A 27,730-nucleotide genomic window follows, 5' to 3' on the forward strand; every position below is an offset into this window, starting at 1 on the left:
TATCAATCACCTATTTTGCATTATTAAGAATCATCGAGCATAAAATGTGCTAACCGATGCGAACCTCATAGGTGCATCATCATCATCATCAGGAGCAGCAGCAGCATCAGGGAGGAGAGATGAGGTGAGGCATTATTTCCATACTCAGATCTCTGTCCTTCAGTCTCTCTGCACGGGCTCGTGGACATCACCTCTCGTCCTCACATCTCCTCATCTCTCCATGGCTCAGTGAATGAGACATGCTCGCTTTTGCTTTAGTTGCTGGCTCTGTCTGGGTTGTACTAGGTGAGTTTGACTTTGCTCTGTCTGTCTCGTGCTTCTTTGAGGATTAAGGAATGATGGGAATATGCCGGCTCATCTGTGCGCCGGTGATTTAAGCACGATGATGAAATGCAGCGGCAGCGGTTGATGTCGTGGATGAAATACGCGATTATGCAGAAAACGTGAAGCTCGACGTTATAATGCACTCAGTCATTAATAATAATCTCGTTTTAGTGTTTAGTGTTTGCTTCTGCGGCCTCTACAACATGAACTAGCTGCCATTGCGAAAGAAAAATGTCAGTTTATGCAATTAAACAGCTAGTTGAATTAGCAATTCCTTCACATTCGCTTTTGATTGAATGCTTTTAAATGTTTGTAATGAGCGTGAACACGTAAGATGCTGATTCTGGGTTTTTTTCATTATGCGGCACATGATGAAGATCTCACGCGACGCTACTGTGCGAGGATAACTTTCATTGTAGTCGATGAATTGTGATGTAGTGCAGTGAGACACATGACATACATGAGTTATGTGTGTCTGCCTATGTTATCATGGTCGTATATGGACGACATTTTTAAAATAGATCTTGATAAAATCACTGTAGCTTCGCAGGTGTCGTGCTTCCAGCGCTAAGCGGAGACCGGTGACGTCACGCGGAGAGTCGCTGTCCAGCTTGTGGTGCTGAAACGTCACTGCGACTCCTCCCACATACTGCTGTCCTGTTAGCAAATTGCTGTATTGTAAGAGAGCAAAGCCCGTGTGTGTCTTACAGCATTCACGTTAGAGAGAGTAAACTCGGTACATTACACACATACATTGTGTTTGAGAGCAAGATCGCAAGATTTCATTCTGAATGCAGCTTGTGTTTGACACATCATACATTTTTCATAGCTACGTATATATGCTAATGAATGGTGCATGGACACCACAAACCTTACTGCGTCTAACCTGAGCCGTTCAGCTGCCATGTGCTGCTTATTAAAGATGCATTGATGAGAGACAGAGGTAAACCTAATCTCTTAGCCCTTACTTCATAATTAAACGATTGAAACTAACCAGCACCAGGTCAGTGTGAGTTTCTTGATGAAATTGTGCCTGTTACTGTAACAAGCATTCAGTGACATGGAAACCTTACAGGAGAAATATGAAATGCAGGACAGCGATGAATTAATTTCTCTTTTTTTAAGTATTTAGTGCAGAGTTTGGTCTGTAATGAGTAGTAACCAATGTCCCTCTGAAAAAAATGTAACAAAAGAAAGTCAACGTTTAACTTTAATCATATGAGTGTTGGCAATCAGCCAGTCGATAGCTGTAAGTAGTGCACATCTTCATCCACCACTTCTGCTTTGCAAGGCACATAGAGATATATAGGAACATAACAGAAAAATGTCATGATATAAATCCTGTTAGGGGAGCTGTCATGTGTCGAAATGTCATATGATAATAACCACAAGCAAACATCTTGCTGGATTTTTGTGGTTTGCTGAATAGAGAAGATCGATCCTTATGATCAAAATATTCCTTAGTAAGCAGCTAATTTTGCTGAATAAACGATGCATATTTTGCATTGGTATTGTTGGTTTGGTCACGTGTAATACTGTAGTTGCTAGTAATTGTAATTATCACTCATTTTGATACTGGTTATTACAAGGGCAACCTTTCTACACGCTAGATTTTTTCATAATGTATTTGCACCATCCAGTTTCCAAAATGTATTTTCACATCTGGTAACCTAAAAACTTACTTCAGCTGGGAACAACTACACAATTATATTTAGAATTTATTAATTCGACTGAAAAACCTGACTATATTACACAGAGAAATGTCGTCTCATAGGTTAGATGTAGTAGAAATACCCCTAAAAGATGATAACAGCAGAATTTAGATTTACAATGTCTTTTTATAAAGATCCTAAAGTTAAAAAATCAAGTAAGCTATGTGAAGCTATCCAAGCAAGCAAAAGTTGTCATTTCACCGTCTAGGTTAACTACAGACACGATATAATTCGTCTGAGAGTAACCCACTTCTAGCCAAAATAAATGTGAATTTGGTTACATATCATTTTGAGATTCCATCATCTAAGCAAAATCAATAGTGATTACAATGTGTTTGGTTTCATTAATTTATTATTTTATTTCATGAATTTTTTGGGCTATGGTTAGACAATTTTCACTGACACTTTTTTTAAGCCTAGATGTTTGGACGACTAACACACATCTTTTAAACGTAGAATTGCTTGCTGGGATGTGTCTTATACCACATGCGTTCTCTGACTAGTTTAGCTTGTTTGATGTGTTATTAAGTATGTGAGTTTGGGAACTATGAGCTGTAAGCTAAGACTCAGTATCATGTAGTCAAGGGTAGACAGAGAGAGAGAGAGAGATGTGGATTAAGGAGAGGGAGGGGTGGAGGCAGAGCTCATCTGCTGAGGGTGGTATGATACGGTGGCCAGAAAGGTTCATAGCAGTGAATGCGTTTTTCTATTCCAGTCTCTCTCTCTCTCTCTTTCTCTCTGCTGGTGTTTCGGCTGTAATAACAGGAAGTACTCACAGGTTGACTAATGGTGGTATAAATGCAGTCTGCCTGGCTTGCCTACTGCAATCTACTATAATATCAGATTCATTGCAAATAACACTTGCAGCAATTAAAGGAAGCAGTTAACATTCATGTGTAGTTAATTAGAGTCTGATGTAACTATTTTGATGGAAGCAAAGTACACGTGAGAGGAGAGGACTTCCAGGCCAATGGAAAGACAGCAGGGAAAGCAGAAATCATTTACATAACCATTGTAGAGCAGGGGTTACTCTCGTCCATCAGCTTTCTGGACTAATAGGCTGTAATCTCGTGAGAGCGCAGGCTAATTTCTACTGACGCTTTGCAGAGGGATGGGGGGTTGTAAGGTAAGGCGCATGAGGTGGAGCAGGACATTTTCGACTCCTCCCCCAAGATGGAAAGCAGATGCAAAGCAAATCACCCCTGTTCACAGGCAATACATATCTAATGCCGCCTGAATTCAAATCTCTGCTGAATTGATCTGCACCTGAAGAGGAGAAGTTCAAAAGTATATTTAGTAAATAATTCAATCTGAGCGAGCACTGAGTGTCTCAGTTCAGATACATCAGCAGAATACACGTCAGATGCTGGTCAGTAGGGCAGACAACATTTTAGCTGTTAAGTGGATGAGTTGAGTCGTATAACACTTTAAATATACTCTCAGTCAACTTCCAATCCAATAATATTTGGACTTCCTAAGTACCCTTATACTGTAATCAATCAGTTAATCAATTAATCAATCAATCAATCAATCAATCAACTGACTATAAAAAAACTATAAAATTAATAAAACATCCAAACTTCTTCTGTGGTTCTGAGGTTTATCATGCTTTCCCAGACCTTTATACTGAAGCCACATTGAATGGCCAATGACCAATCCTGTTTCGCATTGTGCCATGTCATGTTTAGGGGTTAGAGATGCCTCCACCATAACCGGCAGGTGTGCAACCATCATTCATGAACATCTCTAAAGTTTATAAAAACAGTGGCAAACACATTAAAATATCTCTTTTAGATTCCAGTAAATGCTTCAAGCTTGGATATCTTTTAAATACTTTATGCTGTGAACCTTGAATACTTCGATCAGACAGTTTTGTGTTGTTTCCAGGCAGATCATTAAAGAACGCGACACACATCCTGTATAATTCAACCAGAGGACGTTTTCAAATCTGCTGAATTGTTTCTAGTTAAGTGGCCGAATGGATCAGATGTACTGCCAGCGGTCTGAGGCTGAGAATATGTTTCCCTAGATCTTAATTCACAAGAGTTATTATCAATACCTTAGAGATGGTGTTACCTGGTTACCTAATGGTTACAACCTGTTACATATACCTGGTTTTCACAGTGTCTAATAGCCCATTCGGACATCTTATAATACATTTACAATACAAAAAGACAGCGGCATTACAGCAACACTATTGAGCCCTTGTGACTCTGTTTGTCTTTTTTAAGGGAATATGTACTGGTGTCAGAATGAATACTCGAGTTAAAAAAAGAAATAATATAACAACTTTCATTAATAACAACGACAACAACAAAGGACATTACATTTGAGCCCAGAGAGATTATTATTTTTATTGTAAGAGAGTTTATTACATTAAAAATAACGTGCAATGTTCAGCTTTAGGTTCAGCTTTAACATAATCAAATATGACAATAAAGCATATTTGGCTTGCTGTCCGAGGGGAGGGATCCAAGCCTGGAATATTAGCCGGAACCCAGAGTAGCCTACTCCCCCTTAACAGGGAAAGATGCACCAGCTGATAGTGTGAGGCTATGGGGTGGAGGAGGGATGCTGCAAAAAACTCAGGGGACAGAGGTGAGGGACCATAGATATGTAATAATAAAGGCTAGATGTCTTACGGCGGAGTCTCTAACGTCATCACCTGGCGGCCATCTTACCACAGGGCGCTCGCTCACTCGTAGCATTGATTTTTAATGGTGCAGGTACTTTTAAATGACTATAACTTGCTCAATTTTCTACCAATTCTCAAACAGTTCGGATTCTTACAAACGAACCATGGCTATAATTCTGGATGCTTTAAAATGTTTCATGATTTTTTTTGTATGAGTATGCAATGTCATAGGTACATCTTTGACATTTATAACAAACCAAACCGTTTGAAAATCTGTAGAAAATTAAGCAAGTTATGGTCATTTTAAAGTACCTGCACCATTAAAACTTAATGCTACGAGTGAGCGAGCTGCCTGTGGTAAGATGGCCGCCAAATCCGGACGTTCCACTCAATTGGCCAGCAGCACGGCCGAGACATCAAGCATTTATACATATCTATGTGAGGGACGGCAGTATATACCGGCTATACTACATATACTGATTGGTCGGATTACATGACCATGCTCCTCCCAAACTTAGTCATAAAACTTCATTTTATAATAATACAATAAAATGGCATTGTATAGTCTGAACAACACTCTCTATTATATTGTAGGCTACAATTTAGTGTTTGTAATACTTTGATCATTTACATTTTATAAATAAAAGCAAAATGATGTGTAGTTGCATCAGGTTAATGTTTGTATAAAGCTCTTTATTGCTGTAATCAAGGCTATTTGGCTGGCATAAAGGAGGGTAAACAAACCAGCCAGACTTTCCAGGTCACAAGCGTCTTTTTGATCACAATACACATTTTTTAGTAACAGTGAGTCTAACTATTTTAGAAAATCTAGATATACTGTAATGCAGTGGTTCTCAAACTTTTTCAGCGTGCGGCCCCCCTTGTGTACGGCGCATTCCTTCGTGGCCCCCCCAAAGAAAATTTATGACAAAAAACTGTTCTAAAACTCAACTTTTAATTAAACAAAACATATTGAATGCTACAAAGTAGTGCTGTTGGTTAGTAGCCTTCATTTTTTTTAGGTTTAATTCCACAGAATTCATGATTATTTTATAAAATGTCATAAAACTGGGGCCCCCCTGGCACCATCTAACGGCCCCCCTGGGGGCCCCGGCCCCCAGTTTGAGAACCACTGCTGTAATGAATCTGTGTTCAGTAATATTGCAGAAATGATCTGAGTAGCTTTGCACACGTAAGCAGTTTTTTGTTGAAGTGAAAATAAAAAGTCTGTGAGTGGATCTTTGTAGAAATATCTCTATCGAGTGAAGTACAGACATAGATTCAAGCCTTTACTTCAGCAACAAGGAAACAAAAAATAAAGCATTAAAATCAGACTTCAGAGAGTTAGGAGTGTGAACTTTAAACTACATGCTGATGTGTCAATAGTCTGAGTTTACTGCTCAGAGATTCAGACGCTGGAGTTTAAGTTATGAGACTAATATTTATGCTCTCATAATTGCGTTTTTTATGCGTACACTGCTTGGATCAAGACCATCTTTAAAAAGTCAGCTTGGTTTGGGGCGTCTGATACTGCTGAATGTGCTTATATGACGTTTAGAAAATGTATATGTGACATGATTTTGATAACGGCTTAAAGTACATCAGGGGATTTGTAACAGTTTGTTTCAGTGATGTTTGAAGAGTCTTTGCCCATTGCAACATTCTGTTATTGTAAGTCTGGGGATTTATTCATCATTTTATAAAAACCTTTAATATGACCACATAGAGAAGATAAAGATACAGCACAGAACTGGAATGACTGTGGAGGATTTGGTGGATGCACCTTAAAAGCTGTAGAATTTGGATACAGACTAACAGAGATGTTAGTCTCAGATGAAAAAAGGAAGAAAAATGTGTTTTAATAAAAGTCATCAAGTTTAGCTGAAATCGAGATGATGTTTTAATTTAATATTCCACAATTTTCTATGTGAATGTTTACATTTATTTATTTAGCAGACATTTGTATCAAAGGTCACAAAACATTACAAACATTTTGTCATAAGAGTTGAATATAAATACAGTATAAAATACATCAGACGATTTGTGTGTCTGAGATCAGAGCGCACTTACTTTTCTCTTCTCTTTTTTACACATCATCTGCATATGAAGTGCCATAGCTTGAATTCATAGTAAAATTCCTAACCCATGCACCTGTAGTCTGTTGGATGTATGCTGATGTCTTGTCTGTCTGTGTTTGTGTGTCTCAGAGCTCAGTTCCACTCTTATGGAGAAAATGCAGTCACAGGATTCACTGCTGGGTCTTCAGTTGCCAGAACTGGACGAGCTGAGTCACTTCATAAGATCTCTTCCCACTTCTGCGCTGGTCGGCCTGGGTGCCATCACTGCCGTTCTAGCCTACTGGTTCACAACTCGTCCTCGTGCCATTACTCCACCCTGTGACCTCCGTCATCAGTCACAGGAAGTCGAGGTAGGTCATGTTTTCTCACACAGGACACAGACTGATGAAATGCAACTTAAAATGGGTCATGGAAATTATGCAGACTTACAGACTTAGGATCTCATGGCTTTCGTTTGCACTTTTACTATAGCTCAACTAATAGAGGAACAAGGCAAGAATGTCAAAGCAGGAATCTATGTACTGATAATGCTAGTTTTGTACATGAAAATAAATTGTCAAACTAAAAATTGAAGTAATTAAAGGGATAGTTTGGCCAAAAAATATATTGAACCCATGATTTACTCACCCCCAAGCCGTCCGAAATGCATATATCCATCATTTTTCAGACTAACTCATTTTAGTTATAGATTATTGTTATTTGTTTATAAAGTTTTAAATATGGATATTTCTACAACAAAACCACATGGATTACCCTCAGAAGACCTTTGTTATTTATCCTGGTGCCGTTTGGATATCTTTGGGGAAGGAAAAATGAAGAAAAAATGTTTTGGACTTGAAGGAGTGGACCCTGTAACTTTAGATTTGATTAAATGTAAGATATTTTCTAAAATAATTAATAATGTGTTTTTCTGAAAAATGATGGACATATGCATCTCGGACGCCTTGGGGGGGTGAGTAAATCATGGTTTAGAATAATTTTTGGCCGAACTATCCCTTTAAGATCCTAGGAGGCACACATGTGCCCGACTGCAGAGCTTATATGATGTCAGAGAAGCTAGAAGATTTCCTTTGATTTGTTAAACACACTGTAAAAAATTTGCTGTAATTTTGCAGCTGGTTGCCAGTAACTTACTGTAGAAGATAAAGTCTAAAAATGTTTCATGTTCATTTAACTTTGAACTAAATGTTGCCAGTAAATAGCATAAATGTAAAATCTACAGTAAGTTACTGGCAGCTAGTTGCCAGTAATACCCAGTAATACTGTAATTTCTACAGAAATTTTTTACAGTGCATGTTTCTCTATTACGTAAATCCCATAATTTCATTTGTTTTTTTAATAGTTGCAATGATTTCACTATTATTCTCTCTATAAGTAAGAGATAAACATTTGTGATCAAGATGTTTTACAGTGAGGAAAATAAGTATTTGAACACCCTGCTATTTTGCAAGATCTCCTACTTAAAAATCATGGAGGGGTCTGAAATTGTCATCGTAGGTGCATGTCCACTGTGAGAGACATAATCAAAAAAAAAATCCAGAAATCACAATATATGATTTTTTAACTATTTATTTGTATGATACAGCTGCAAATAAGTCTTTGAAGCTCTGTCTATCAGCTAGAATTCTGACCCTCAAAGACCTGTTAGTCTGCCTTGTTGGCTGCATAAAGACACCTGTCCACCCCATACAATCAGTAAGAATCCAACTACTAACATTGCCAAGACCAAAGAGCTGTCCAAAGACACTAGAGACAAAATTGTACACCTCCACAAGGCTGGAAAGGGCTACGGGGAAATTGCCAAGCAGCTTGGTGAAAAAAGGTCCACTGTTGGAGCAGTCATTAGAAAATGTTCGGGCTACCCAGTCTCATGTAGATGCATATAAATAGCACAAAGTGTGAAAATCGTGCGATACATATTGGAATTTGGCGTGCATATCATAAGCCAGTTCTCCCCATTCACTTAAACGGCGCATCTTATTTTGACATGTTATATATAGGTTTCTCAATTTTTTTCTGCTTTTCTAAACCATTTTCTCTTGGGTTTAGGGTTGGATTTCAGATTTGCTTAAGGAGGTTATTTAATATACAGGTTTCTCCATGTTTTTGTCTATATTTAAGCAATGGTCGCTTGGAGTTGGGGTTAGAATTGGGGTTTGGGTAGGATGTCATTTTTATATAACAAAAAGTTGTTCTAACCCTAAACCCAAGCAAAAATGGCAAAAAAATTGGAAAAAAAATGAGAAACCAATAAATTAAACGACAAAAAAAGACGCGCCGTTCAAGTGAATGGGAAGGACCGGCGCATATGCACGCCAAAGTGGAACCTCGGGCATGTATTGCACAATTTTTACACTTCGTGCCACCCACACGAACTCCGTGAGACTGGGTTGGACTGGGGCTCCATGCATGATCTCACCTTGTGGAGTCTCAATGAAAAGAGCTGGGACCACCGTTTTCAGGTTACTGTTGGTAATACACTAAGACGTCATGGTTTGAAATCATGCATGGCACGGAAGGTTCCCCTGCTTAAACCAGCACATGTCCAGCCCGTCTTAAGTTTGCAAATGACCGTTTGGATGATCCAGAAGAGTCATGGGAGAAAGTCATGTGGTCAGATGAGACCAAAATAGAATATTTTGTGTCATAATTCCAATAAAAGTGTTTAGAGGAAGAAGAATGATGAGTACCATCCCAAGAACACCATCCCTACTGTGAAGCATGGGGGTGGTAGGATCATTCTTTGGCGGTGTTTTTCTGCACATGGGACAGGGCGACTGCACTGTATTAAGGAGAGGATGACCGGGGCCATGTATTGCGAGATTTTGGGGAACAACCTCCTTCCCTCAGTTAGAGCATTGAAGATGGGTCGAGGCTAGGGTGACCAGACGTCCCGAAAAATTCGGGACAGTCCCGAAATCTAAGCTGCTGTCCCGAATCCCGAATCCTGCTCTAATTGTCCCGAAAATCATACTGAAGCAAAATCTTAATCCCGAATCCCGCTTTTATTTCCCCGTAAATTATACTAAAGCAAAATCTTGAGTAGTAGTTGTCTGATGAGCGAGGAGGTTAAGTCATCCTGCAGCCAGCCCCAGCCGGCTGCTCATTGGCTGCAGCCAGCCGCCGCCAGCTGCTCATTGGTTGCAGCCAGCCGCCGCCGGCTGCTCATTGGCTGCAGCATCTTGTTTTTATACTGTAGGCTCTCATTGTGCTGGCAGCAGTTAAAACCTCCGCGAAATATGCTGACGTTGTATTGTTTCTATTAATTTATCTTATTCATCTATATGCACAAAGACAATAGGAGCTTTTTGTTTTATAGAGTTGACTAAGAGAGCGAAAGTTGCAGCAGCCGCGAGAACAGTTGAAAGTGCAGGCAGTGACAGTCAGTCGCGTGAAGGAGTCAGATTGGTCGAGGGCACGCAAAGCACTTTGTTAAAAAATACTTCTTTACATATTATATAAATTTATACGCATATGTACTTATATTAATAAAAATATGATTAGTTCAGTAACTTCAGTTTGAAATTCCTTATTTTTATTATTAAGTAAAATAAAGAAAACTATTATTGTATGAACTATTATTGTATAAAGTATAAAATACTATACGTATTATATCAATTTATTTATAAGCATATGTACTTATATTAATATGATTGATTCAGTTTGAAATTCATTGTCTTTTATTATTAAATAAAATTAATAAATAAAACTATTATTGGATGAACCCCCCCCCCCCCCGTCCCGAATTTCAGCCAATCTCATCTGGTCACCCTAGTCGAGGCTGGATCTTCCAACATGACAATGACTGAAAGCACACAGCCAGATTACCAAGCAGTGGCTCTGTAAGAAGCATATCAAGGTTCTGGCGTGGCCTAGCCAGTCTCCAGACCTAAACCCAATAAAGAATCTTTGATGGGAGAATCTTTGGACTGATCTAGAGAAGATGTGTGTGGAGGAGTGGGCCAAAATCCATCCTGCAGTGTGTGCAAACCTGGTAAAAAAAACTACAGGAAACGTTTGACCTCTGTAATTGCAAACAAAGACTGCTGTACCAAATATTAACATTGATTTTCTCAGGTGTTCAAATACTTTGTATCATACAAATAAATAGTTAAAATCATACATTGTGATTTTTTTTTTTTTTTTTTGGATTATGTCTCTCACAGTGGACATGCACCTACGATGACAATTTCAGACCCCTCCATGATTTTTAAGTAGGAGGACTTACAAAATAGCAGGGTGTTCAAATACTTATTTTCCTCACTGTGTTTCAACCTGAAGAGCTAGCTGTTCATTCTCCCGCTTTTATACCACAGGGCCGCTTCGCCTCGTGCCGCATATCCACCTTGAGTGTGCATTATTTTCTTACAATTTAACGGCCCGTCGTCAGTTATTCCTTACATAACATGACAACTTGCCACATGGACACAAAATATTGATTTAAAAAATTGTATTAGTTCCTTTTTAACAAATGCAAAACCTTCTGTGAGGATAAATGTTTTCAAACGACTTTAAACAAAGACACTAATTTCAAACAAGAAGAACATGTTGTAAATATAAATCTTATGTATGTTATGAATGAGACATATTTATAGTTAATTTCTGCTCCTGTCAAGATTGGCAGTACCGAGATGATGCTGTGTAATTAGTTTTCCATATCTGGGAATAAGAAACCTCAAACCAATCAGAATCGAGCATTCCAGAGACCTGTATAATAATCAAGAATAGATACTGAGGTGTGTCTTGACTTCTGACTGGTAGTGTACAGGTGAGACCATTTAGTGCAAAAAAATTTTGGCACCTGGATGATCCTGTTTAGCAGAGGTTTGATAAAAATAGGATTCGTGTTGACACAAATGTCTCCTTTCATTGTTGCCTCCATGATTTACAGTGTATATGAGCCTGAATGCTGTGTTTTGCATAAGCAAAGTAGTTAAGACAGAAAGCTAACCAGAGCATCCTAAAACACCAACGTCACCCAGTCGCCTATAAAGTTTGTACAGATGTAGAACAGATGTATCATACATTCATACAAACCCCTTTGTGAGTATTTTAGGAGGTTATTGATGTTTAAATTATGAATGGTTTGCACATACATTTGTAAATCTCATGTCGGGGATGTCATGTTTTATCTTAAGCGATCTCAATGTTGCCCTCCTTGTCAGGCCTGCTCATGTCCTTAGATAACACAGAAGGTGTTTCACTGGTTTGTGTTGTATTTCAACGGCATAGACAGCTTTTTGTCCACACCCAGTTTCATAAGTAACCACATCCATAGTATACACATCTGCTGAAACTTAAATGTCAAGCATAACCTACAGTATATAGTCTCATGCAAATAGAAATACAAATGCAAATGCAAATAAGTACCAGACAACCACGTCAACACTTTTTTTTCATTAAACTCTGAACAAATGCTGTTTCAGTGAATGCCTGACTGTCTTTGTCTTCCATAAACCTGGAAATCTAAGACAAATCAGCTTCATGCACTCTATAAGTAATATAATTGTTATATTTGACTGCACCATTTTACACTTACAGTATGTTCTCCTCTCTTCTTTATTATCATTTACTTCATAAGACAGAGTAGTGAAGACATAAGAAAATGACAGCTCGCCCGTAACGCCAGTGCAATATGCTGCCAACAAGGTTGGTGCTTCCTAAACATTTCCTTCATCTTTGTTTTCCTGAAGGAAGATGGAGCTCGCAGGTCCATGATGGGTAGCAGCTCAACGCTGTTGCCTTACTACCATGAAGATGCCAAGACAATGTATGAGGTCTTTCAGCGAGGGCTACACATAACTGGTGAGTTTCAGCTGAACACACACTTATTCTTATATTACTGTTTAAGACAGGGCCGCCAACAAAAGTCTGTAACTGCAGATGACAGCAGTCATCCACTGAGAAAGAGGAGAAGCCTACCGTGAGGATTTGTAATTGATTGGTGCTAATAAAGAGACTGTCATAATCTAAACACACCAAACTAAATGAGTACTCAAGACCAATTACACTTTGTTTATATATTATTGATTTTATTACTCAGGCTTCTACTGCTGACAAACACACACGCACAGCGTATGAATACTTGTCAATGACTGCAGAAATCTCAGAGTTTTTTGTGGGTATCTTTGGGCGAGGAATCCGTACAAGCCTGCTTATTACACAACACACAACTTTATGACGCGTTGCGCAGACCAATCGGTGTATGACATTAAAGTGCCACGAGAGCAATTTTGCTACATTTTTGACTTGCTCCTGGGGTACTCTGATCTGGTCATACGTCAGTCTGTCTGTGCAGCGCCGTATACAGTAAATTAATTTTATCTATAAATTTTGAATGGTGAATCCAACGCGTGCTTGCAGCTGGATGTATTATATATAAACTAAGATTGCAATTGAGGAAAAACAATACGGGCTAGAGGTCTTCACGGGTCCACTTAGATCCGAAAACCCGAGGCCCGACCCAAGACCCGAGTGGGTTTGGGTCTAAAAGTTTCACATGTGCCTCGGACACGGGTCGTGTATTATATCAGCGGCATTTGGTCTCGGATAATTTAAAATGAATGTGTTTTTGCCGAACATACCCAGGACAACATTTTCCAACCTCTCCTCTGTTTGCCAAGGGTGCTTGTGACATCATGTGGTTGGCGGTTAATTTTGGTTGAGCCATACCTGTCAATCAAATTTGATAACAACTTAAATTAATTGGAGGCCACTGGGTTCCTTTCTGTCTGACTGGTTCGTGTGGGGCTGCAGATTGCACACATGTCATTGCCTTTTACATTCGGGTTCAGTTTGCCACTTGGTCGGGTCAGACTCAGGTCTAATTCACTCCTGGTGTGCGACCCCCTTTAGCATGTAGCTACCCTTCTAGTATTGTGTCACAGTAACCCCACCCCCAGCACCTGACACAATTGGTTCTTATTTTTAGACCAGCAATGTTTAACTTTTCCTGGTTCAGAGCTTTAGGTGCTTTGGGTGTTGAAAAAGAAAGAACTGAGCTCTGGCTATGAACAAGCACTCAAGCTGCCTTGGTGGAAAAGGGGCAGATGAGAGACAGGAGAACACATGGCACACAGAAAACAAAGGCCATGTGCTTCCAAACACAGAACACAAGAGACACAGAGCACCAGTTTAGATGCTGACATAATAAAACAAAACTACATCAGGTGTGTCAGGATCTGAGCACCACACTGATAAAAAAAACCTTACACATAAAGAATAGGAGTAAGGATTTATCAGGGGTCTGTCAGACAGCCTCTTCCCGGTTAAAGGACTTTTAAAGATGGTACTTGTGCCAGGGCTAGCATTGCTAATCATAGCTTACATCAACTTTTACTACCCAGCATAAGCTGGTGAGCTGGTTTTAGCTGGTCCCCAGCTTGGTTTTAGCTGGTTTTGCTGGTTTGCAAGCTGGTCTAGGTGTGTTTTGGTCGCATTTTAAGCTGGTCTAGCTGGACTTAGCTGGTCATGCTGGAATACCAGCTGGCCCACCAGCATGACCAGCTTTGTCAGGCTGGGAGGACCAGCGTAAACCACCTTAAACCAGCTAAAACCAGCTAAAACCAGCTAAAACCAGCTACCAGCTTATGCTGGTTTTAGCTGGATTTTTCAGTAGGGTAGCAGTGATTTTAAATGGATTTCTCCAAATAGCATGACAAACTTTACCTGTCGAGTAGAAACTTTGCGACTGAGGCACTTATTTTGACAAGACACGTGATGCACACACGATCTTTCAAAGCGCAGAACACATATTTTGAAATTACGAACCACACACATGACAAGCTAGATACATGTTGTGACGAACTTTGCAGCGTGCGCTTTAAAAAAAGAAGTCACCAACCCCCACTAGTAAACACATCATCAAGAATGATTGACAACTAGGATAACCAATAGTCTTGATGATCCCCCCGGAAAAAGAAAATCTTCCGCTATACCTTTAAGTGTCTGATTATTCGCCATGACATCGTGCCAAACAGTCTCTATGCCAATAGTCAAAAAATGTATTCTTTATTATTTATCTCTATACACATGTATGTTTTTATTCAGGTGATGGACCATTTTTAGGCTCCAGACTCCCCAGTCAGCCCTATAAATGGCTGTCCTACAAAGAGGTCAGTCTTGAAATAATATGTACTATTTTTAAATTTGTCCGTGCGGGCCTGCCTCATGTCATCTGTGATCTGCATTAGGTCTTCAGCAGGGCGGAGCACCTGGGTTCTGGTTTGTTGTCTCAGGGTTGTCAGCCCAATACTGATCAGTTCATTGGTGTGTTTGCACAAAACAGGCCAGAGGTAAAAGATCTCGCAAAAGCACAAAGTACAAGCCATTCATGGAAAGCGGTCAGGAATAAGGTTTTTTGTTTTTCTATTATATTTCAGTGGATCATATCAGAGCTAGCATGCTACTCGTATTCAATGGTGGTGGTGCCACTTTATGATACTCTAGGACCCGACGCTATACGATACATCATTAATACAGGTACAACGCTTAACATTTCCACCATCAATTGCTCATAGTTTAGCTCGCTTTGTGTGTATTTACCTATGAATGTTTGATTTCACAGCTGAAATCGCCACAGTGATCTGTGACAAAGCGGAGAAAGCCAAAGTGCTTTTGGAAAATGTTGAGAGAGGAGAAACGGCAGGTCTTAAGACCATAATCCTAATGGATGCTTTTGACCTCCAGCTCGTGGAGAAAGGACAGAGATGTGGAGTTCATATCCAGGCCCTTAAAGATCTTGAGGTAAGAACGTCGGTCCACACACAGTCCTGTAGTTTAGATGTGACATGATGCTGCCTTGGGTATTTTAAAGTAGCCTTTGGCTCGCGTCATATTGTTTCTGTGAAAACATTTCTAAAAAATAAAGTTGAATGTCACATCAGGATGAATTCCACAGTCTTGTTGTCATTTGAGAGATAAAGAGCTGTGTATTGTGTAATCCGATGCAAATTAAATGTATGAGTATGTTTAGCTTCCTTGGAAATATATCAGGAAAGACTATCTGAGAAAGGTCACATTCCTGAAAAGAGCATGCTCAAACCTGTGACACGCAAGTTTACTGTATGTGTTTCTTCAATGCTTTAGTTAACATCTTTAAACCAGAACCAATTGCCTATATGGAGAGAAAGTTGTTGCCTTTAAATCTGTGAATAATTTTAGGGTTAGTGAAATATTTAAAAAAAAAAAATTGATGTTATTGCTTACCTAAAAACATGTGAAGTTGTTTGTTTGTTTTTTAGGCTGTGGGTAAAGAAAAATACAGGAAGCCTGTGGTAAGTGTGATATCAGTAAACTCACATACTCAACTTAAGAGTCATTTTATTCACTAAGAATAAAAGAAACTAAGAAACTCAGTCGACCATAACATCTTTAAAGTAGATGCCATCTTATGTAACTTAAAATGCCTTATTAGTTCCCATGAAATATTGGGCATTAAAATGTTGTTTTATGCCTGCTCTATAAAATAATGAATACAATTTCACACTTTCTATTATTTTCTGAAATTAAATACTGTACATATTTGTAAATTGGTTTTGCAAGTCAGTTTAACCTACTATTTTCAGTTTTGGCTTGTAAAACTTTGACAACTTATACAATCAAGTTGTTTAGCTTATTAAGATAAAAATGTATGTTGATTTGACAACAATGCTGCGTATTTTTACAGTGCATAATTTATTATGTTAAGTAACACATGATTAAGTGTACAGTACATTGACAGCAGTATTGAATGTTTATCACAGCCTCCTGAACCGGATGATCTTTCCATCGTGTGCTTTACCAGCGGCACCACAGGTCGGTCATATATACCTCTTTTGTTTTTACTTTATACATTTGTATATGCATGTAATAAAGCGTTGTGTAAACGTGTGATCAAACACCTTAATACTTTGTTGTGACTTTATTAGGTCCAGCAGTAACCTTGCAATGCAAATATTCAGCCAATGATATGCTAATGCACGCAGGCATACAGATAAATGGTATAAAAGTTTTTCAAACTACTCAGGAGGATGTGATTATTGTGATTTTAAGGTGAAATGATGGTTAAATCTGCTGATTACCACAAATCAAGTGGAAATTCATTATCAGGGTCCAAGCAGGTTAGGGCTACATATAGGGGCAGTTTCCCGGACAGGGTTTAAAGTAATCCAGGACTAGGCCTTAAGTTTCATTTAAGTGTTTTTTACAAACAGCAGAAACATTGCTTGTGTGCATTTTGAGATACAACCATCTCATTGATATATTTTAAGATTGCAAGTGTAATTGCAAGCTTTTTTTAAATAAAGGCAGCTTAAACAGGCATAATGCAAGCATTAAGTTATATAAGCATTAAGGTACTTAAGGCTGTGTTGTATTGTGAATAAGTCAGGACTGAAGGGTGTTGTTAGGCACAATGCAAAGCGGAGTCAATTCCACCCTTTAGCTGTGACATATTTACAATATACAGCACAGCTTCGGGGACCTTATTGAATTTATAAAAACGGTTTGTTTTAGACCTGAGATTATAATTGGTCAGTAGTTGTGTTTTATTTATGATAAAACACATCTATGAGCACTGCACACAATATATCACTGCACAGCACCCTTGGCAATATAAACATATGTGAAACATTTGGTTACTGTTGGTCAGGGACCAGCGGGAAGAAGACTTTTAGGGATTTTTACTTCATAAAAGTTGCATTTTTTTTTTTGCTTGATTATTTGTATTGTGTGGGAACCATTTTATAAATGCAATCACTTCCGCTTTGCATACTTCTCTTATTGCATATATAAACAGATCCTACATTCACTTAAAAATTCAACATTTGCTGTAAATGTACTCATTCTCAGATATAGATGAAAGAAGTAGGTGACAACAGTTTCTTGCATGGATTGGTTGATTTGCTTCATGAATAATCATCATGAAGCACTCTCATTCATTTATCCTGCACTTCCTTTCTGTTGTACTGTCTGTCATGTTGTCCTCTGTAGCAATTATCTGAAGTTAGTTCACATTTTAAGAATTTAAAAAGAATGAAATGAAGGAAATGTCAATTGTTTTACATCACAGGTGTTTTTTCCAGCTATTTTGACACCTATGTAAGGGAAACCACCCGTTGGCCCAATGGTGGAGTACAAGTGACATGGCGAAGGTTTCTGTGCGTTCACATACTGTTACTGTTTAACAATTTTATCTGAATCCAAAAGAAAAATCTTAATGTTTTTAGGATGAATTGAACAGATGAAATTTGGACTTTATTAAACATTATCATTTCATTAAAGTCTTTACTAAACAAACAATATAGAAATCTTTTTTGTATTGAAGGTTTAGTACATACAATACAAATATAGGCCAATAACTCTTAATCATATGTAAAAAAAATTGTGTTGTAAATGGGAAAGTTGCCATACTTTACTTTAAGTGTCAGATATATAGTATATGCATAGATTGATCAAAGAGATACGTCACCTGCTCAAGGAGGGTCATTGTCAGATGGAAGCTGCATGTGCAATTACAAAAATTGCTGTGCACACTTCCACATGAAACGAGGTCGTTTTTATTTTTATTTATTTATTTAATTTAATATGGACATAGCAATAACATTGGACGAACCAGATGCATTGTTTAAAGTGTTATAGCACATGTGCTAATTTTCGACACCTGTCCATAGGAGGCTTTTACAACTAAAAAACACTAAAACCACTGTATACTAAGCAAGCACAATTACACATGAGAACAACTTTGGCCCGATTTAAGCCACTGTTTGAGCTCTCTGATAAAGATGTTGATATTGATAACTTGCGCACCCACACGCCATAATTTGTTTTAATTATTTAATAATTTTTGCAACGCACACCAACACGCTTATGCAAACGCGTCGAGCATAAGCAAGGCTTAAGGTGGATGCCTATGAAGTTTATTATTGTATTCGGTTGTTATGGGAGTGAGACCATTGTACCAATCACACAGTGGCGGCCGGTGACTTCTTTTTTTGAGGGCGCTCGATGCGAAGTTCATCACAACATGTATGTAGCCCGTCATGTGTGTGCTTCATCATTTTAAAATATGTGTTCTGCGGGTCGAGTGAACCTATGTGCATCACGTGTCATGCCAAAATAAGTGCCTGCTGCAGACGCATCTAAAGGGTTTATGATAAAAGAGATGCTCGAGTTTACCAGATACTCGCATAATCTCATGTGTAATCAGAGTTTACTTAAGGAAGTGTCTTGCGTGTATTTTGTGAACGTCTCTTTTATTATAAACGGTTTTGACGCGTGTGCAGCGGGCACTTGTTTTGACAAGACACGTGATGCACATGGTTCACATGATGCAACAAACACATATTTTGAAAACACGGGCAACACACATGACTCTCCGAACACTTATTTTGAATTTGCGCCCCTCAGAAGAGCAGTCACGAGCCGCCACTGCAATCAGATGACTATTTAGATCCTTTGTGCATATAGAATTTAACATTTCATATAAACAGTTTAATATTAAATATTTGGACACATGCAACTCACAAAAGTAGTTGACAGTTGACAAAAAAGTTTTAATAATAAAACAGGAAATGCAGTGTTAAAAGGAAGACATTTGGACACTTTCTGGTTTGTTGAACAGTAGTCTACAGCTAATGTGATGGTTTCTCGGAAAAGGGAAGTCAGTTTATATAAAAGGTCGTTGCATTCTTGCAACAAATTTTACTTTGTATGATATTTTGTTTTAAACCACAGTACTGTGTGCTCCTGTAGTTCACTGAGACAGGCAGCTTTGTAGTAGTACAATCACTCACTGGTTATATCACTTCACATGTTCATCAAGTTTCAGACCGCCAATGACATGCAGTGATAGATAAATAAATAATGACTTTTTGGACAGTGTAGTTCTCTAATGCAAAATATTTAGTTTTAGTGTTCAAACACAGTACAGGACTTGTTTTTATACATATATAAGTATTGCTGTGAATCATTCTGCACCCGACGAAGGGGTCGCTTTAGATTCAATGACATTCAGATCACTTCATGCCTGACATTTTTGCAGGTGCTGTCACATGATGGCTTCTTCTGTTTATTAAAAGCAAGACAATGTTTGAATGTTGAAATAATGACGACAGATGCTGTAGGTCACACAGGAGCATCAAGATAATATTGCATGCTATCCTACAGGAAATCCAAAGGGAGTGATGCTGACCCACGGGAATGTCGTCGCCGACTTTGCTGGCTTTTTGAAAGTGACGGATGTAAGTGCAGTCATTTGTTAGTTTAACCCTAATGAAGTTACTGGATTGAGACGTGCCGTGTGTTGCAGACACTTATGTGACTGACTACTAACCACAGTCTCTCTGTGCATCTATTTCTGTTGTGCAGAAAGTCATCTTTCCGAACCAAGACGACGTTCTCATTTCCTTCCTGCCTCTGGCTCACATGTTTGAGAGGTTGATAGAGGTGAGACCCGTAGGCTATAATAACATGTGTCTGCACACCGGGTTAAACTCTTTTTATGTCATGTTGTAAAGTCTCAAGCATCAGTCACTACTGAAGAAACTCTCCCAGTCATCGGCAGAAACTCATGCATCTTCTGCTTTTTTGGTTCGCGCAGCTTTGCTGTGTCAGATTACAGTTTGGCTTTGTGTCAACTGTGAACACAAACAAGGCCATGAAACCACACCTACCTAACACATACAGAAGCATGTGAAAATCACTTCCTCCATCCCAGCCGTTCAACTGTCCTTACATGACCCAGATTCTCTTAAACACAAATATTTCACCTTTTATTTTTCTGTAATCCGATATTGACAGCTGAAACATTATGGGGCAGTTTCCCGGACAGGGATTAGACTAGTCCTAGACTAAAATAAATGTAAGAGGTGTCCAAACTGAAAACAACTTGCACTGACATATCTTAAAATACATCAGTGCCCTTTGTTTTGCCTCAAAATGCATGCAAGTAATGTTTTTAGTAAGGTATGTTTGTTAAAACTAGTTATATTTCCTAATTAAACTCAGGTCTAGTCCTGGTTTAAGCTAATCCCTGTCTGGGAAACTGCCCCTATGAGTTTAAATTTGAAATCCAATATAAAACAACACATTTTCATTTTGATACATATTTTTAAGTCTGGAACCATATGCATTTCTGCCATATGTTATAAGAGAAAATAAATGTAAACTCTTGCTAATTTCATTGTTACAAGAAAATCATGGAAAAATATGAAATTATTTCAATTATTATGTATCAATTATTTCTTAACACCATTCCACAATCTATGCCTATATTCATGATGAGAACCGGTTCATCTAGACAAGTTGATCTATACCAAATATATTGAATATAACCATAGATACTAGATGTCAACAGATAGAGCACTACTATATGAATGGGGGAAGGCAACAGTCAGTATGGGCGCTCAAGCGAAGAAACTCCCTCCAGTCGGAAGAGCCAATTATCAGCAATCCCTAAATACTGATTCTCTTTAAGGGAGGGGCTCTGTACAGAGTCATGTGAGCGCTTGACAATCTAATAGGTGAAACAACTCTGAATAAAGTTTTCTTTTTGCACAATTTAAGTAACAAAAGCTGCAATACAGTTAATGATAGATTTTATTATTTGTCAGAAATATGTTGTTCAAGATAACTGTCCTCCCAATTAAATGGTTGACAAATAGGACAACTTGAGTAACCCTATTACTATGAATACAGGACAATATGACGGCTCTGGCGACAGAAGTCCCGCCTTCCAGTTAAAAGAACCAATCATCAATCAATAAAGACTGACACTCTCTGGGGGAGGGGCTTAGTACAGAAGCAACTACCCACTTGGGTGCCATCTTACGCCCAAAGAATTGACCCATTTTTAAAACAATGCAAATAAAGACAAATAAGCATAAAGACATCATTAATACCATATACTATAAAACAAGTTTATTAAATGACTAGGGATGGGACGGTATGAACATTTCATATCATGATTATAGTTATCAATATTATCATGGTTTTGCTAAAATGGGATGAAAATGTTCAAAAAGAACTGATACACACACTGAAAACATATTAAAAAACATTTATTTTTATTTTTGAAAATCACAATTTAATATTTCATGTCCCTTAAATTATTTCTGTGGTATAAAAATAAATTTAACGTGAATGAATACAATACATTATCCCTTAAATGATTTCTTGTGCAAAAAGCTATGTTGCATGTGCGCACCTGCTTCAAACTGATTCTTGCTGGACAGGATTTACACAAGTTTTCAAAATCACGGTAATCAAACACGGTTGTAATGATAATTAAATTTTAAAATGATAATACTAACCGTCAGGACATTTTATCGAGGTTAATATTCAGATAAAATTTCAAAGTTAGAGAGAAAATAAGTTTGCGAATAAATGAAGGGTTATTTTGGAGATTGGGCATAACCTCATGTGTCGTCTGTTAACCCCTCACCTTCAGCACAGCATTACTTAGGATTAAAGTATTAAATCTGACCCAATAACCATGTATGTATGATAATATTCTAGATAATATGTTTGTTTAGATTAACGTGACTACTTAACATATAAATGTAAATGTATATTTGTTCTGCATTCTAGTCAGTAGTCATCTGCCACGGTGGGAGGATCGGCTTTTTCCAGGGGGATATCCGTCTTCTTCCCGATGATATGCAGGCTCTCAGACCCACAATTTTCCCTGTCGTGCCTCGTCTCCTAAACCGCATGTATGACAAGGTGAGATGACTCACCAGTCAACCTTACCTAACAGTGTAAAACTATTTCAGTGTTGAAGTTTGATTTAATGAGATTTAGTACACTTTAAAAATAAGGATTCATATAAAGGTCTCTGTCAGGCTGCATGGTTTCATAGAGAACCTTCCAAAATGTGATCGCTGCAATGAACCCAATGAGAGCCTTTATTTTTAAGGGTGTGCCTTAATATGGTATTGTTTTACACTACTATAAAGACATGATCTTTGTAATAATTGTCACTTGCACTTGTATAAAGCACAGTGCTATATAATGAATGAATGCAGTCACTTTACTGTGTGTTGTATTCACGATATGACACGACCGTAATCTCCATTATCTTTCAGATCTTCAGTCAGGCAAACAACTCTGTGAAACGCTGGCTGCTGAACTTTGCCGCCAAGAGAAAAGGAGCAGAGGTGAGCCGTGGTGTCATCCGCAGCGACAGTATATGGGACAAGATCTTCTTCCATAAGATCCAGGTGTGTGAGCTATACAGCACACATGATGAGACTCACAGAAGCATGTGTACTGAAATGAAAGGCTCACATTTTTATATTTCAGGCCAGTCTGGGTGGCAGGTTACGTATGATCATTACAGGGGCGGCCCCGGCCTCTCCGACGGTTCTGGGCTTTCTGAGAGCTGCTCTTGGCTGTCAGGTTAGAGTTACACATCAGTCTGTTCATCTCATAATAATCCCACAACAGTCCTTTTTTTTTTACATCCTCGGTCTGTTTCGCAGGTCTATGAGGCATACGGTCAGACAGAATGCACAGCTGGATGCACCTTTACCACCCCTGGGGATTGGACATCTGGTAAGATGTACACATGAATCTTCTCTGTATTATAAAACCGTGAAAAGTCCCTGAATGACTCACTGTATTTGGTGAATCACTTATTAGCTTGTTTTTAGCCCCATGAGCACTTTTATAAACAAACACGTGATTTAATTAGCAGGAAATAAAATCTTTTGTCATTTGCTCTCGAGTGGGAGGGAAAACCTCTTGACTAATACTGAAACACGGGCTTCCCTAAATTCCTTTATAGTGTCTGAATCAACTGGATAGTCAAGTGTTAAAACATCCAGCAGAGCACTACTTACTACTTACATTATATAAAAGTTATTTTATTAGTCAAACAGATGAAGTGTCTTCACTGCTCTTCTGTGTTCAGTTTTATTGCTCAGGTGTAATTGGTTAATATTAAAGCTGAAGGTGACAGGAAAGTTGTGATTGCCGGGTACAGTCATTTCAGTAACTTCAATCAGCTCCCGGCAGTGTTTTTCACATAAAGTCATGTGTTCACAGCACCAGAATGATGTTGCAAAAGGTCATGAAAGTTGAACACAATGTGAAATTTCAATAATGTTTGAGTCAACTGCTCCCTCTTGTGTCTTATATCCACCAAACACTCAATTTCAGTGTAAGCGTAAAGGTTATAAACACGGAAATGTTTCCTTTTAGTCTCATATTTCTTTCTGTAAAGACATGCTCTTAATGTGAATGTTTTGAAATGTTGATAGATCTTCATATGGATTTCTGAGGTTTTTTTGCTGTTGCATTAAGATATGCATTAAATTCAAGAAAACATTAAAGAGATCACTCATGCACATTATTTATTGCCCTCATGCCATTTTAGAGCCCTGCTGTTTTATTATGTGAAGAACATGTGGGGGGCAGAATTTTTATTTTGTTAATATCTGCATATTATGAACTTGAGATAACCATACAAACTAATGTATAGAAGCTAAGCAACAGTGTTTAAGTATGGATCGTGTATTGTTTTCTTTCGTTTCTCATCTCTAGGTCACGTTGGAGCACCACTGCCATGTAATCTCATTAAACTGGTGGACGTGGCCGAGAAGAACTACTTTGCTGCTAAAGGAGAAGGAGAGATGTGTTAAACATCATTATAACAAAGTAAAGAGTCAGAAATGTTTTTGAAAAGGAGTCTGAAATGTACAGTTTTCTGTCTATGTCAGATTTGTGTGAAAGGTCCAAACGTCTTCAAGGGTTATTTGAAAGACCCCGTGAAGACCGCCGAGACCCTGGACGCAGACGGATGGCTTCATACAGGAGATATTGGAAAGTGGTTACCGGTATGTATGACCTCGGTTATCCAAAATCACAAAATCCTGCTATTCTTGTATCTTTTTATTCAGCTTGAATGACTTTTATTTAGATAGTAAAATAGCATGACACCTAAACCTGTGAATTCATGTTGTCTGAAACTTTCCCCGACTATTCAGATAGAGATTAATAATAAACATATCCAGTAGCAAGGCATATTATATATATTCAAGAAATGTTGTACTACGATGCTTTATAGTCAATTAACTCCAAAAATATAATATATTACTCATTAGTAGTTACTTCTTTCAAAAGTAATATTTCTACTTTACTTATTATTACTCAAAGCCAACATAAATTAGTTACACTACTAGTCATATTACTTTCTATTACACCCCCAAAATTGGTAATTGTTTCATTTTTGCAGGGTGTAAATCCATAAAAGTTAAAGATAAATGAATGTACAACTGGTTCAGACTATTTTTTAAACAACTAGTAAAATTTGCAAGCAGATGGAACCAGCCAAAGCTGTTAGCAAAACAGAAAAGAGCTGGCTTCCTGTGTTGGTGATGTCACATACATACACATTCATGCATGACAGTTATGACAAGGATGATTGAACTTTAAAACAGCAACAATTGTGATTTTGTACCATATTTCGATGGTAACTGTAATATTATAACAAACATTTTATTAGTAAGTAGTTACACTACTAGTTACCAGGGAAAGTAATATTATTACTGTAACTCCTTACTAGTAACTAGTTACTACCCAACACTGGTCAATAGTGTTACATTGTACCTTTTTATTTGATGACATAATTGCTGCACTTCATTGCATGAGTAGTTCATTGAGAATAACTTCCAGAAACACAGAAAAAAGAAAGAAAGTCGTGTTGAAATTCAATTTGTTTGCCATCTAGTGGCCATCAGTATTGACTGGGCAGATGAATGGATGGATGAAGGGTTTTTGTGTACTTTGTACTCCTAACCTTATTTGTCTTTATCTTGTTTCAATCAGAATGGCACATTGAGCATCATTGACAGAAAGAAGCACATCTTTAAATTAGCTCAAGGTGAATACATTTCTCCAGAGAAAATTGAAAACATCTACATCCGAAGTGAACCTGTGTCTCAGCTCTACGTCCATGGTGACAGTCTACAGGTTAGTCACAAATGTTTGTGTGATCTGCATTAAGCTATAGCTATAGTATGATACATGAGTGTGTAACTATAGTAGATGATCTTGAATGTGTTTGTGCAGTCGTGTCTGGTTGGAATCGTCGTACCTGATCAAGAGGTGTTACCCTCATGGGCTCAGAAAAAAGGCTTTGGGGGCTGTTTTGACGAACTGTGTGAAAATCAAGTAAGTATAAATAAATTACATAAATAAATACATTATATACATTAATAGTTGTTTTTCCATCTTATTAATTTTTGTCAACAGGGAATAAAGCAGGCGATCTTAGATGATATGGTGCGTTTGGGAAAAAACAGTGGCCTCCATTCATTTGAGCAGGTATGCATGTGAAATTACTTGTGTGCGAAAATGCTATTGATGAAATTTACTTTAAGGCCTGGATAATTAAAAAAAGTTACTGATTAACTAAACTGCCATGGTTTGCTAGTTGTTTCGATGAACAGATAATCCTGGTCCAAACTCTCAAAATGAGCAATGACGAAACACATTCAAGATAATTCTTGACAATGCAATGTAACAATTTTTACTTGACTTCTTCCAGGTTAAAGACATCCACATTCATAAAGAACTGTTCTCCATACAAAACGGATTGCTGACCCCCACTTTAAAGGCCAAGAGACCGGAGCTGAAGGAATATTTCAAGACAGAAATCGAACAACTGTACAGCAACATTTCCATGTAACTGTACTGTCACCAGAAGACGAGGACATTTTACTGACATTCATTACCTTTTTGTTCTTCTTCATTCAGAAAATTAGCTGGCACAAATACTGAAAACGGGCCACCGGCGTCAGGGCAAAGCATGAGCTTATACTGGCTAAAAGAGTCATTTAAGAGTAAATCCTCCTTTGGCTGTGAATGTCAACAGTCGGTGCGCCTTTAGAAATGTGGCAGCGCTACAACCAAATTAGTCCTCCTCATGAGACTGAAGCAGTTCGAGCATGCGTGCTTCATTGTTTTCTTTTTCACCGGACCAAGGAGGGCAAAATTATTTCACCCCTTGACAGTACATGTCCGTTCTTGTGTTGGGTTTGTTTACGGGTTCAAAGGGAATTTGGATGGCAAACCCAGCACATTTGAGCTAAAAGCAATGCATGATGTATACCCAGCATTTCACGAGGCTGTGTCTCACAGGTTCGTACTCCAGGACATCAGTAGACCTTTACACACACACACACACACACACACACACACACACACACACTATAGTTACGTTATAATGCTCTGTGTAGTAAAGGTGTCTACAATTGTGGCTCACATGATCCAAAAGTGAGCATGCCATACGATTTTCGGCTGACAAATAAACTAGCTTTTCCATTTCATTTCATCCAAAGTATTTCAATAGTAGTGTACATTCTGAAGAACAATAGACGTGGAAATATTTAAGCAATGGTTTGCAGTGTAGAAAACCCAATAACATTTAAAACTGTTCTTGAATGATATCAGAACTTTATCTTTGTATTTATTGAAGGGATATGGATGAAAATAGATCATAAAACAATCTGCAGAGAATTTAATTTATTCATTTTAATCATTTCAGATTCCATATAGCACGTTCAGGCCTTTTCCACCTTCCGGTTTGGTTTATATTAAAGTATTGGACTTTATTGTACTGTTTACTTGCAGGTTATAAAAAAATTTATCGACTTGACAGATAATTGGTTGAGCTATCAGGTATATTTCGGTATTAATTTATTATAATTAAAGATTAAACTTCATTTAGATGCACCAAGCTCCAGTTTTTCCTCACAATTTTTACCACCATTTTATGTTTTGGTTTTTTGAAGGTTTACTTGAATCTTTTCCTGAAGTCTTTCATGTGCATGTACATCTCTGCATATTCACCAGTCCAAGATAGTGATGAGTGTGTGCAAAACTGTAAAAATAAAGGATTCTTTGTAATTCTTTTGGTTGTGATGGTCATGAGTACAGGATAACAATTTTCTTCATTTAAGTCACACAAATTATTGTGGTGTAATTGCGGTCAAAAGATT

The 27,730-nt window shown here is 38.0% G+C and overlaps 1 protein-coding gene across 2 annotated transcripts; it reads left to right on the forward strand.

Annotated features, from left to right (window-relative positions):
* On the forward strand, nucleotides 1–27,643 carry acsl6 (acyl-CoA synthetase long chain family member 6). 2 transcript variants are annotated; one of them, XM_073871022.1, is made up of 21 exons: nucleotides 1–124; nucleotides 6,879–7,099; nucleotides 12,443–12,554; nucleotides 14,799–14,863; nucleotides 14,942–15,043; nucleotides 15,131–15,230; nucleotides 15,316–15,494; nucleotides 15,992–16,024; nucleotides 16,493–16,544; nucleotides 19,896–19,969; nucleotides 20,097–20,174; nucleotides 22,317–22,451; nucleotides 22,814–22,948; nucleotides 23,031–23,126; nucleotides 23,210–23,282; nucleotides 24,273–24,359; nucleotides 24,447–24,565; nucleotides 25,557–25,700; nucleotides 25,800–25,901; nucleotides 25,983–26,054; nucleotides 26,278–27,643. In XM_073871022.1, the coding sequence occupies exons 2-21, from the start codon at nucleotides 6,896–6,898 to the stop codon at nucleotides 26,416–26,418; spliced, it is 2,103 nt and encodes a 700-aa protein (XP_073727123.1). In that variant the 5' UTR covers nucleotides 1–124; nucleotides 6,879–6,895; the 3' UTR covers nucleotides 26,419–27,643. The 2 variants fall into 2 exon arrangements, with proteins under 2 accessions (XP_073727123.1, XP_073727122.1); XM_073871021.1 differs by lacking the exon at nucleotides 1–124 and adding an exon at nucleotides 131–285.
* The last annotated feature ends 87 nt before the right edge of the window (nucleotides 27,644–27,730 follow it).

This window comes from Misgurnus anguillicaudatus, chromosome 9 (assembly GCF_027580225.2).
Source record: "Misgurnus anguillicaudatus chromosome 9, ASM2758022v2, whole genome shotgun sequence".
NCBI lineage: Eukaryota > Metazoa > Chordata > Actinopteri > Cypriniformes > Cobitidae > Misgurnus > Misgurnus anguillicaudatus.